General features: G+C 37.6%; 1 protein-coding gene across 5 annotated transcripts in view; it reads left to right on the top strand.

Moving 5' to 3' along the window:
• Window positions 1-13,939, top strand: part of GEFmeso (Guanine nucleotide exchange factor in mesoderm) — a 131,786-nt gene that overhangs the window by 96,582 nt on the left and 21,265 nt on the right. The window contains exon 1 of one of the 5 annotated variants that reach the window (XM_089244237.1): window positions 5,850-5,874. The exons of 3 other annotated variants lie outside the window; for them this stretch is intronic. Coding sequence is in view for 1 of the 2 variants with exons in the window: in XM_089244210.1 (XP_089100336.1) it covers window positions 11,935-11,998 (64 nt within the window). In the remaining variant the exon portion in view is untranslated. Of the gene's footprint in view, window positions 1-5,849; window positions 5,875-11,739; window positions 11,999-13,939 lie in introns of those variants that run through there. One more of the 5 variants, XM_089244210.1, reaches the window with a different exon arrangement.

Genomic DNA, 13,939 nt, shown 5'->3' with positions numbered 1-13,939 from the left:
ATAAGGTGGAAGCTAGCATGAATTACGCAAGTTCCACTAACTGAAGGTTGTACCTAGACCAGATACGTATTGAGCTCCTGAATGAGACAAAGAACATGGAAAGAGAGGAAAAATAAGAAAATAAGTCGTAAATTTTATGATACATTACTATATAGTTGGGAGTAAATAATGGCCGAGACATTTTCTTGATTGAAGACGTGAAACTGGTAACGAGTGTTGAAAACAAAATTGATTCCATAAGTAATATTGAAATACAGTACATCATCCTTAAATTTGATTGTCATTATCTTGGCAATAAAAATCTTTTAATATTTATTTAACTAATAAATAGTATAACTAAAATTCAATGTCAATCATTTGAAATTACAAATAATTTTATTTTCATTTAAAAACACCAGTTTTATATATGATTGTGTTGAATTTTAAGAAAATACATACTCGGCCGCCGAGTATTCGGTTATTCGCTCAAATCACTATTCGTCCCATCCTTAATAAGACGGTAATAGAATTTCAATTCTGAATTAATTAAGCATGAAGATCGCATGTATCTACTTGATATCTATCATTTCGATTCATTATGCTCAACTCAAAGATTTTTTAATAGACCACCTATTATATGCAAATGCATAAATATTAAATAATACAGTGGATCCCGCTTATAACGTTTTCCAAAAAACTGTCATGGAAAACGTTGTAAGCGAGAACCGCTTTAAATGGGAAATCTTAATGAGAATTACAGTCGATCCTGCTTATATAGTTTTCGCGCTTAGTACGACTTATTCTGGTGTTTCCAACTCACTAATTCGCTCTAAGATTTTCCATTTAAAGCATTTCCCCGCCTACAATGTTTTTGTGACAGGTTTTTTGAAAAATGTTATAAGCGGGATCCACTGTACTTAGAGTTGAGACCACAGAAATAAGTCGTACTAAGCGGGAACGTTAAAAACGGGATTGACTGTAATCGGAATAAGTGTGTGTGTGTGCATAGTTTTAGATCACTTCATTAGAATAAAATCTTTTTTTAATGTTTCTGTCGAACTAGTTCACATGTTTTCTATATTATCATATTTCTATCCACGTGTGACATCTGTGAATTGCCGTGATTTTTATTGATTAAATTTAGTTCAGTTGATGTAGTTATTTTTATTTTCCCACGATATATCTTGCATGTACGATCAATCGATATCGTTTATGTATATGATCGTATAAGTGCTCATTAATTTATGTATGATTTTACTAATTTTCCCTCTTATGAAACAATCAACTTCCTTTGGTTTGACAATGCCGTAGTCCACGCACTCTGCTGATAATACTCAGGCGAGATTAGTTGTAGAGACCCTTCCTAGGATAGAAATCCCTCGGGATAAGGACTTATGATCACCTCCGCGCCGAGCCCAGTAATAATAATGACAATAGTTCTACTGAAGCTATATATTATTATAGTGTTGGTTATGTCGGCGTTTTTTTTTTTTTTTTCGTGTAGCAATCCATCACTTGTCAGTGGTTCAAAGAGGACGGGTTTTTCTTAACTTGTTCTAACGACTGGTAGACGACTCATGTCTTTCATTGTTCAAATTTCATCAAAAGTTTCTCTGTATGTCCATCCAAGAGAAAATCGCCACTTAGCAGCTTGGTGGAAAAATTAGGGATAAACCGCCAACATCGCCGGCTCGGCAAAATTTGTCCGATTTTGACCCGGTTTCTTGTTGTATCCATTTTGTCGCCATTTAACAGGTTGGAGAAACAAATGGGAGATACAGCGCCAACATCGAGGGCGCGGCAAAATTTGTCCGATTTTGACCCTATTTCCATGTTGTCCGCATATGTCCCGTCCGATTTTGACTCGCTACCATGGTAATAGAGCAAATTTCAATCCAAAAACTGAGAGTATTGTCACGAGCTCTTGTTCGTCATTAACTTAGTTTCCCTGCTTTTGTGTCACCCTCAGGGCCGTAACTGAGAAAACTAACATTTACCCCGTTACTTGGGGGAAATCTGTATCCATTTTGGTGCCTTCCCCCTTCTCCCCACAATTTTTAACGAAAAATAGAAAACTCGCAGCACCTTTCCTAGTCCAGTGCCCGGGCACCAGACCCCCCCCCCCCCCATCCTCTACCCTACCTTATTTCCAGCCCTGGGTCAATCTTTCGATAAAGATATCCAACTGTACAATCAAGTGCTTTCAAAATTTTAGGATTTTCTACCGGATGGGTTTATACTTGAAAAAAAAATTGTTAATTAAAAAATGAAAAAGTAATATTTTTTGATTATTTTTTGCGGTGGCCCTTTTCTCTTCATGCCCTAAGCACGTGCTTATTTTGCTTAATGGTTAATCCAGCCCTGATGTACGTTTAAGTAGTAGTAGTAGTAGTAGTGTATTTCGTGGCGCGACAACAGATGGCAGTACCGCTCGCAGTGTAGGAGGGTGCGGGGAAAGCGAATATTCCCTTCATTGACGCTAATTAACGATGACATAACTAACTAGAAAGCGTATTTTTGTTCGAACTCATTCATTATTTTGTATATTTCAACATGTCAGTCCGGGAAAAAAAAGGAGCGGTATAATTTTTGTACTGAAGAATTCAAGGGGAGTTATTTATGGTTTTTTTTTAGATCTACCGCGAAATAAGCTGCTTATGGAAGAAAGTCTGTCTTATTAAAAAACGTAAATATCTCGTTATTCTAATGTATTAAAAAATAAAAACAGCATTCGGGCGTTACGAATGCTTACGTTGGAAAGAAAAAAAAAAAAAAAGCATGGAAATGAATAGGGTTCCCAGTTGTCGCGACATTGCGTCGAAAATCAAGGCTATATAAGATGGAAGAGTTGAGGGTAAGAAAAAGAAAATTTGCACAAGATGGAAGCGAATTCAAGGAATATACCGCTCTACACACACACAGAGGTTTCGGTGTTTCTACTCAGTCAACCAACCAGCCAACACCCTCAACTTGAGACATTTTTTTTTTGTTTTCTTCTTATATTTTCTCCTCTCTCATAAAGTTCCAGTCTAAAAATAGACCGGACTCCATCTTCTTTCCGCTGTCATTTTCTTTTTATTGCCAGCCCCGAGTACCAAGGCGAAGGCTTTTGTAAACTTAGGAAAGAGTAGTGGTATTGTATTTCTTTTCTTTTTGTCTTAAATGAGGAATTTGGTTTCAGTCGAGCGCCTACACTGTTGTGTTGTTTGTTATTAATTTTAGAGAAAGCTCTCGTGGTCTTTGCTTTTTTTTTATATTTCTCCACTCTTTTCAGAAAATTTTGTTTTTCCGCTTTGGTGTGTGATCGTAAATGAAGTAGAACCTCGATTATCCGGGCTAATAGTGGGGGAAGGGGAGCACGGATAACCGAAAACGTGGTTGAAGCGCCGGGAGTGAAAAATATGATTTAAAATAACAAAATTGCAATATATATATATTGTACTGTACATATATATACATGTGTATACAGTCGAATCCCATTTTAACGAATACCGTTATAGTGAAAATCTCGTTTTAACGAACACTTTTCTAACCTCCCAAATAAATTTATATATGAATGATGCAAATACCCGGAATTCCGTTTATAACGAAATTTTGTCGAAACGAGGTGATTATTTCTCCTGTCTCTTGGAGTTCCGGTATAACGGCCGGACACACAGACGCACACACGCACGCGCGCTCGACCTTGGTTTATTCGAATTTTGGATAATTTGAACTTTTACGAGCTCCCCTTGAGTTTTATATCTAATTTAATCTTAAAATTTCTTGTTTAATTCGAACTTGTTTTAATTTTTATAGATAATTCGAAGTTGGGGGTGGGGGAGGGGGAAAGGAAACAATGATTTTCGTATAAGCAAATTTAGTTTGGAAAAATTCTACAAGAAGACAGACTTTGCTTTTCTCGATCAAGTTGTTGAACAACAAATTTTTAATGACCAGAGTTTGAAAATTCTGATTTTCTCTGCTCTTCTTTTGATTTAATGCCCGTTTTAGTATTGTTCAGCTGGAGTGCGTCGAGACTGAAAGGCACAATCGGTGTTAAGTGGTATACAATCTCCAGATCAAGGTGAAACATTCAAAATCTGAATCTTTTTGTCGTCAGAGTATGAACAGTATATATATAGTGAATTTTTTTGGAACCACAAGTATGGTTTTTCTTAAGTAAAATGATTTCAAATAAGGGTTTTTTTTTGTTTTTTTTTTTTCAACTTTTCCGTGACTTGGCGCTTTTTCCTGTAGAAAGAAACACCGTCATGTAATCGATTTTTTTTTTTTTTTGTCATCTTTAGACACCAGTTTACAATGTTAGGCACGTAATTAACAATTTTCTAGTCGCAATGGCAACCTGATGCCTGGGATTTGTTAAGCCCTGTTGTAACGACTCCCATCCAAAACGGATGTTATATAAGGTGGTCATTATATCGGAAAGAAAACGTTTTGAATAGTCCCTATGAAAAATTTTGGGATTTTTTGTACCGGCCATGATAACGAAATGATCGCTTTAACGAGTGTTGACTATATGCTAAGCTATTGATGATTTGAATCAGTATTTCTTGACCTCAAAGTATAAAAAAATAATTAAAAATGATCTTGGATGGAAAGGGGGCCATAACGCCAGCTATCACGCTTGACGCCTACATAAGATTGAAAAAGGAACAAATTTTTAAGGTAATGACCAGTTTCCTAAACTTTTTGCTGCCGTCTATTTTTCAAACTATGACGAGAGGAAATCACAGTCCAAAGAACACCGAAAAAAATCAAAGAACATTGCTAACAAACACCGATTCTCACAGTGGATCCCACTTATAACGTTTTTCAAAAAAAAAAACGTCGTAAGCGACTTTAAACGGAGAATTTCGATGACTAGAGTTGAGAGTCACGAAAATAAATCAAACGAAGCGGGAAAAACGTTCTAAGTGGGAACGTTATAAGCGGGAAATTCTGTAGGCACCAAAGTTCCAGCCTTGGACGATTAGGTACAGCAAAATAACACTTGCTGTAAAAGCCTTATTAATGAATTTTTTATCGAAGAAAGCTCCAAAAAAAATCCAATTAAGTCTCTTGCTGAGCATCATTAGAATGTTTTTTTCCCGGGAAAAAAAAAGATCCGTTCTTGTGTTGAACAGCAGGCAAATTGATTTCGACGGTAATTGAACCGAAATAGCCATTGTGCCGCTAATGTGTTAGGATCGGCTGATGTGTTTAGGCAATGGGAAGTAATTTCGAGCAGTGGAGTAGAATGCGCAATCTTTTTATCTTATAATACTTACTCTCGTTGTGCCTGTGTCTGGGTGGAAGTCGTGAGATTCGACGGCTTCTTTTGTGTGAACGCATTTTCTTGCAGCGAAAGAAGCAATGACTTTAAGGAGCTTTTTTTCCTTCTTAAATATAAAATGATCAACCACCAACACCAGTGGAAAGCAAAAGTAGATGATGGTGGCTGGTGGGTTATTAAAGATTACTTAAGCATATTCTGCTCTCTCTTTTTTTCTTCCCCCACTTGTGTCTTGGTACTTCAGAGCAATTTGGTATGTTAATTGGTCAAGCCTCTAGGGGCGCCACGAGAAACGAATTAAAGTTTTTCCTCTCGCTAAACTCTTCTGCTAATGCATTCATTTGGTTGTTGTTGAAATGCATGGGATTGAGCCCTTGGCGAAGTTTTTTTTGTTTTCTCTCTATCTTTAATGTCGCGAGAAATGTCATGTGCGTGTACGGAATTCTTCAATGTGACGACGTTGGAACGTGCCTCAAATAAATTGATTACCTCAAGACGTCGTACGTTGTCTTCGTGGCTCTTGGATACAACTTACCCTTACCTTTGATTAGATGTTGTTGGAGTCTTACTGGATTGAAGAACTTGTGTAAAATGTCCATCGGAGATTTAAAGGTTTTATGGTATGTGAATTTTTTACTCCTTTTATTTTCATCTCGTCGGATCCATCATTCAGGGGATAATTGGGATCTTGTCGAGGATCTCTCCGGATCTACTCCAGTTTTTCCCAAAGTGGAAAGCATCGCTCCCTGGTGGGCGATGGAAATGGTCCAGGGGACGGTGGGACCTATGGGTTTAGTATGCAATCCTGTGTGTTAGCTTGAATTTAGGACCAGTGAGCAAGAAATATTGAAGGGGGCCGATGGGACAAATACTTTGGGGAAACTATGGATTGGTCGAATGTTCAGATCTCTCGGCACCAATTCCCTCATTTTAATTCTGGTATTTATGGCCGTCTTTTTCCCGCTGTCGACCTATTAAAATATTAGTCGGAACTTGATGAAAAAAAAAAAAAAATTAGGCACCAGCCAAATTTCTTAGGAGCCATGATGCATGGTTTTGTTCCCAAGAAAAACTATCCCAATTACTGTAAAAAAAATTTCAAATTTTCTGGGACTTTATATCCCCTTCCCCTGTAAAATGCTATATATATTTTTATTGAAGTAGTCTTTATTCTAATCTTCAGCACGTGCAAACTAAGGGGGAGGGGGGAAGTGCTTCATTGAGAAATTATCTTTATAAAATATCTAGGCTTGTCAATGCCGCTCAATCAACTACGCAACTAGTAAAACAACACTGTTACTCAAACACAGTAAGCAGCGTTTTCTAATAGCTCTGAATTACAAATACTGCACCTATTTTAAAAGTCTAGGAATGACATTCTTTTGTTTACAGTGCTATTCAACCTTTTAATTTTTCGTGAAACCTTTTCCCATTTATATACGATTCCCATGAGATATTTCGGAAAGCGGTTATTTTAATAAATACAATTTAAAATTTCCAGGATCAGTGAAAGCTAATTTGTATGTTTTCAAGAATATTTTGCATTATCACACCATAAGTGAGTTCAAATTGCTTTTTCAATTTTACAGAATATTCGTTTAAAAAAAAAATGGAAAGACGCGTCCAAAATTATTCAGTTTTGTATTTTGTACCGCAATAATTTTAAAATTATTCCCTTTGAAAATCAATGCCTTTAAAAAGTTTCTCAACAGCTCATTTTCAAAAATTCCCCGAGATCAACACCTTTAAAAAAATTCGTAAATACTCAGAATTGGCTATAAAAAGTTTCTTAACAATGCTTTTTTAAAAAAAATTCCCACTCTAAAAGCAATGCCTTCAAAACTTTCCTCTCGCTCATCAATGCCTTTGAATATTCTAACGCTCAACAATACTTTTAAAAAAGTTCCCACGCTCAACAATGCCTTTAAAAATGTTCGACGCTCAACAATATTTTCAACAGAAATCATTACACGCATTAGCGTAAATGATCCATACAATGATTCTCAAACATAAGAGCACAGCAAAGAAAATTAAATAAAGATTACGCTTTCAAATAGAAACTTTATCAACGCCCCTAGCGGTAATTTAGAGAACAAATTAATAACTTAAATTCCCTTTTCTCAAAATTCAATTGATGTGCAGCGTATGAAATATGGAGACAGGAAATCTCTCGAATGAGCCTCTATCACATTATGCAATAAAAAAAAAATATTTAGTTTCAGTGACACATGTCTAATTTTCTCGAAAAATCTAAAAAAAATAGTGTCCCGTTCCGAGCGTGCTTTGAATTTAATGACGTCGGCGTGCTTCGTGTGGTGTTAAAATGAAAAAAAATAGAGGGAATGTGTTGCGTAATGAGAGTACACACAGGCAGTTCTTTAAGATGATGGAAAAGTGATACGTGCCGACGGACGACGGCATCCAGTGTGGGCCTATATTGGAGGGCAGGACGTAAACAAGTTTTTACTGTGAGTAAGGCCTGATCATAAATCCTGCGCTTGTTTGTCTCTTTATTTTATTTTTTGCCGATCACTGCATGTGACAAGGTTAATAATCCGTTCACAACGCAATTCATTTTCATTACAACTTTCTGGAACTCGCTTGTTTTCAGCACTTGTTTGCATATATAAGAAATTTTCAATATCGTGTTACCCAATAGTGTCTCGTTATAGGAAACCGGTACTTTCCCCTCTCGTTATGTAAAACACTTGTTGTCGATCCTTGAAACGTGTTTAGAGCTTGGTTCAGATCACACGTTGAATATATTTTTGTTTTCGTGTTTTTTCCAAAAAAAAAAAAAAAAGATGAAAGAAATAGATCTCAAGAGTATGTCTGAGTTATTGTTTTGTTTTTGCTGTTGTGTATTTTCGGTGTTTTGCAGCATTGGTGCTTTAGTATTTGGATGGCCTCGACTGTTACTCGCTGAATGTCAGACCATTAGGTAGGCGAATTTAATGCTTTTGCGTCGCGGAACGAGCTGTTTTTCCTCTCGGGCGCTAGGAAACCCAGGCTGACTTATCCGCCATCTTTGCGCCAAGTGCGACGTCAGTATTATTGCTTTAGCCCATAGTTTCCCAAACTTTTTGTTCATCGTCCCCTTCTTCAGAACTTTTTTTTTCTCACATTGGCCCCCGACTCAAGTGAACCCATAAGATCTTATGTTATACTCTTATCTTCTATCGCCCCCAGGACCATTCAATCGCCCACTTTGGGAAACACTGCTATAGCCAATCGCTGTTCCTTATGCAGTTTTTTAACGATTAGACGTCACTGAGCAAAAACAAAACTGGGTTTGCCGCTCCAAGATTAAGGACGATGAGCCCACTCGGTTATCATAGTGCTTTAGTTTTTTTTTTAGCTTTTATGAGGCTGGGATTACACTATCAAAGTTTTAGATAAGTACATTTATAAAACTTTAAAAATTCAACCAATAAGCGCATCGATTACACTTGCTGGAAAATAACCGATTCGCTTATCGGTTGCATTACTTAAGTTTTATAAATGAACTTTTCTAAAACTTTTATAGTGTAATCCTAGCCTAAAGGTGAGAGGACTCATCATTCATCTTTGAGCAAAGACGAGGTTTTGCTGCTCCAAGTGATGTCCAAATAATGATCGTAAATTTTTTTTTATACACGGTGCTTTTACCTTGTCTGAGACCGCACAAAACCACCTCACCGGGCCAGCTGTTGGCCACCCCTGCTTTATTCTATCTGTTGCTCCTCAAAAGGGTGGGTACCCTTTTGATTATTTTTCAGCACCCGCAGAGTGTGATTCTACACGAAATCTAACTTCTCCCGCTCAGTCTGGTGCTTTCCAGTGTTTATGGGGGGGGGGGGGCGATATCGCCCACTTTGAAGAAACTCTCACGCATCTGTTTTATACTTGGAAATAAAACCACAGAGTTTCGTTCTTTTAGGAAAAGATGGATGCTTAAATTGGCAAATTACCATCCTATTCACTCATCCCTATGTACGTCGGGATGAGATGGTAATTTGCCAATTTTCTGTATCTATGCCTAGAGTCGGTTTTTTTGTTGTGCATTTTCCCGTTAATTAGATTTGCACCTGCTGCTTGGAGACAATTCAATCCTGCCAACGACACCCACGGATCTCGCGGAACCTTGAAATTCGTACGCGAAGGCTGGCTTGAGGATAATCGTGAATGATTTTGTGGTTTTTTTTTTTTTTTAAATCATAGGCTGGGAGAATCGCGTTCAGACTTCCAAGGCCATGCATATGTAATCGTGCATGGATCTTAACCTCAACACCAGATGTTTTGGTGGTGTTTTTTTCTGTTATCCAATACACGTGTGCCAACACTGAGTTACACTTTGCGACAGTGGCTCTCAAACTTCTGGCAATCACGGCTCCCTTTGTCTTTGCGTTCATTAATCTGCTGCTACCTTGCTCTAGTGATCATTTATGCATTTTTTGCTTGCTCTTGTGCACGTCTCCTTCGTCGTAGTGATAATTCATTCATGTTCCTTTTGCTCTAGTATACATTTATGCACAATTATGCTCTTACTGATTATTAATGCACATTTACTTGCTCTAGTGATCATTTGTGTATGTCCTCCTTGCTCAAGCGATCATTTATGAATATTTTCTCACCAGTAGTGATCATTTATGAATATTTTCTCACCAGTAGTGATCATTTGTGTATGTCTTCCTTCCTCAAGCGATCATTTATGAATATTTTCTCACCAGTAGTGATCATTTGTGTATGCCCTCCTTGCTCAAGCGATCATTTATGAATATTTTCTCACCAGTAGTGATCATTTGTGTATGCCCTCCTTGCTCAAGCGATCATTTATGAATATTTTCTCACCAGTAGTGATCATTCGTCCGTGTCTCCTTTGCCCCAGTGTACATTGGTGCACATTCTCTTTGCTCTTGTGATCATTTATGCATATTTTCTTCGCTTTTAGTGATAATTTGTTTCCTTCACCCTAGTGATCATTCATTCATTCATGTCTTCTTTGAACTAGTGTAGAATGCACTAGTTCATATAAAAGTGTATTCTACACTAATTCATAAGCACGTCTACTTTGCTCTAGAGTATATTTATGTACGTCTTCCTTTTGCTTTAGTTATAATTGTTGTACATCTTTCTAGCTCTAGCGGTCATTCATGCATTTTTCCCTTGCTCTAGTGGTTATTTATGCGTGCCTTTCTTGCTCTTGGTAACCATTTATGCACGTTTCTGTTGCTCCAGTGATCATTCATCAGCATCTTCTTCACCCTAGTGTTGATTTACGTATGTCTTCTCTGCTCTAGTGATCACTTATGTGCTCGTCTTGTCCCAGTGATAATTTTCTTACGTTTTTCTTGCCCTAGCTCCCGCTTATGCACATCTTGTCCCAGTGATCATTAACCAGCGATGTTTGCTCCTAACCAGTCACATTTTCACGGCAGCAAAAATTGTGGAAATTGGTCGTTTCAAATCTAATTTCTACTAATCACTTTGAAGACAGTCATCAACATCCTCAGCCTTACTGTTACCATTCACCAAGGTTAGGTGACATCCTCAGAATCTGCGACTCACGATTTGTTACGATTACTAATTTTCCAAAATTGTGGTCGAAGTGTTTACGTCAATATTTTTGTTCTATGTTATAATAACCTCATTTTGGATAACTGAAACGCGTCTTTACAATTGGTGGAACTAGATTTGTCTGTCATAATAATTTTTTAAGAGGGGGAAAAAAATGTCCATTTGCGAAGACGGGCGTAATTGGCGCCAGGGACACCGTGGTCCGTTTTTCGGTGGCACTGGGCACCCACCCAAAAACCAGCCAAACCAACCAACGAGACCAGGCGCTTGAGCATTCCGAATATGAGGGTCAATGACTTCTCTATGACTTTGCTTCTTGATGATGATCGTTTTATTTGTACGCTCTTCATTAACCAGCGTAATTTTTTTTTAAATCATTTAAGTACGTCTGAGTTCTTAAGGGACTACCGGGGTATAATGATGTTATATATGTATTACCCCCGTGGCCTTTTTTATTTTACTTGTTTTTCTTAAATCGGCGCCACGGAAGAAATTTTTTTTGTCTTTTGTTTTTGGCCAAAAAAAGACGTCTAAGTGGAATGAAACTGACGAATGACGAGGTCGGATATGAAGAAGAGAAAAATCTGTTTCTTTTCTGAAAAGGAAAAAGAGGACTTTCTTCAATGTTTTTCTACGGAGTTTGTCATCGCTACAGTTATGATAAGCCAGGCTGACGCCAGGAATCAAGATTAGCCGGTCACGGCAGGCGTCCATCCACATCATCATCAACAGATTCTTTTCGATGATGGCTGCTGAATATAAAAATTCTTGGACTTCTTTATCAGATTCAGGGCGAGGTTAGGTTTTTTTTTTTCTCTTTCTGAAATGATATACGTCACTGTTTCACGTTATCTTCATTCATGTAGATTGATTCAAGTGAGCAGCAGCAGCGATTTGAACAAATAATTCCTGTCTCCTGGTTGATTATCGCACGTGTAGATGTTATCTTATTAATCGTGGGTGATTTTCAGCTAAAGGCGTCGTCTATCTACGTCCGCAACGCGCCGAGAAGGTTTCGGCTGGATACCGGAAGTCCCACTTTTCATTCCGATCGTTCAGTCCCAGTTTTTGATCTCGGCGGGTGAGTTACTCGTCCCGTGTAATAGTGTTTGTTTCGGGTTTTTATGGTCATGCCAGAGTTTGCCAGGAGGAAGATGAGAAGGAAATGTAAAAGGAGATTCATCTACGGTAATCCCTTTTTTTTCTTATATTGATCTGTTTATCTTGGCTTTTGAGAAATTTCAAGTTGATTTCTCCAATTTTAATTATTACCACGTGACTCGACTGTCTCAAGGCGATATCTAAATTCAATTATCCGTGTATCCGAATGTTAATTTTTCTGTCAATTTTTTTATATTACCTATGAAAGTTCGTCTTATTGTAAGTATATCTGGTCTCTAGATAGCGAATTAGGATATTTGTTCCACGGGCTCCCATTTGCATGCTTGTCGAGTAGCTCCAGCGCATATGACTTGCTTACTACCCTCGTATATTGTGCAATAACTAACGTTTTGTATCATTATAATACAGTATCATAATCACTTTCATGTTATTACCTTTTTTTGGCCTTTTAAATTATTTATCTTATACTCGGAAAAAGGGGCGCACGTGAAACCTGAGCTCAGGTGGGACACACTGGGTTTGGAGGAGGGGGGGGGGCGGCTAAAGCAATTTCTTCTTGAAACATTTTGAGTTACTTCAAACATTTTAAATCAACAAAAATTGGTTGAGTTGACAATTATAAAGGTGTTTTTTCGATATTTTAATTTTTTAAAAACATATTTAGCTATTTTCATGTAGATTGATCCAAGTGAGCAGTGACGACGATTTGAAAAATAATAATTTCTGTCGTGATTGATTATCACACGTGTAAATATTATCTTAATCGTGGGTGATCCCAGTGGAAGGCATCGTCTATCTACGTCCACACCGCGCCAGGACGGTTTCGGCTGGATACCGAAAGTCCCACTTTTCATTCCAATAATTCAGTCTGTTTTGATCTCAGCGAGTGAGTTTCTCGTTCTGTGTAAACTTCTGTGTCACTTCTCGAGAGAAGTGGGTTCTCGCAAAAATGAGAACCGGTTAAAATTTTCAAGAATTTGTCAGATAGGGCCTCAGAAAAATCCCTTGGCTGGGGGGGGGGGCTATGATGCTTTCAACATGGCCTTGACTCAGGGGGGCTCCCAATTTCATGCTTCGAGTAACCCCTGCACAGGTGACTTACGTACTATCCTCGTATATTGCAAAATAACTAACGTGTTGTCATCATATAGCTTTACTTTATTTTTTCTGGAACTTTAAATGACGCATACGCCCAAGCCCAGGGCATACTCGGGATCGACTTTAGGAGGTGCACACCGAGTTTGATGGGGATGCTCAAGGAATATCTTTTTGAGATATTTTGAGCTGCTTCAAACAGGATTTTAAACCAACAATAATTGAGAAAAAATATCTAAAACACCTTTTATGTGTCAATTTTTTTTTAAATTTTTGTTGAACAATTTTGATGTAGATTGATTGATTTCAAGTGAGCCGCAGCAACGATTTGAGCAAATTATAATTCCTGTCTCCTGATTGATTATTACTCGTGCAAATGCTATCTTAATCGTGGGCGGTCCCAGTACGGTGGGTACGTCCACACCGTACCAAGACGGTTTCGGCTGGATACCGAAAGTCCCACTTTTCATTTTTCACAGTCATTCAGTCTCAGTTTTAATCTCACTACGAGTGGGTGAGTTTACTCGTCCTGTGTAACAACAGTTTGCCAGGAAGATGATGAGAAAGAAAGTTAAAAGGAGATTCATTTACGGCAATCCTGTGTCTTACATTGATCTGTTTATATTGGTTTTTGAGAACTTTCATGTCTTTGAAGTTCATTTTTTCTATTTTATTAGTTGCAATGTGACCCAACTGTCCTGAGTCAATGTATAACTTCAAACGTCCATGTATCTAATTGATAATTTTGCTGTTCATTTTTCTATGACGTATGAAGATTGGTTCTTATTTTCCAAAATCTCCAATATTTATGTATTATTTATTTAGGGTACTTTGTATTTTATAATGCTTCGAATATTTCCTGCTCACGTGACTTGTGTATTACTCTCATACATTGTACGATATCGTTTTGTA

The sequence above is a fragment of the Pholcus phalangioides genome, unplaced genomic scaffold (genome assembly GCF_987345545.1).
Source record: "Pholcus phalangioides strain wild (caught in Gottingen) unplaced genomic scaffold, Ppha-v1.0 ptg000003l_1, whole genome shotgun sequence".
In the NCBI taxonomy this organism is placed as follows: Eukaryota; Metazoa; Arthropoda; class Arachnida; order Araneae; family Pholcidae; genus Pholcus; species Pholcus phalangioides.
Note: the sequence above shows the minus strand (reverse complement) of the source record. Positions and strands in the feature narration are given on the sequence as shown.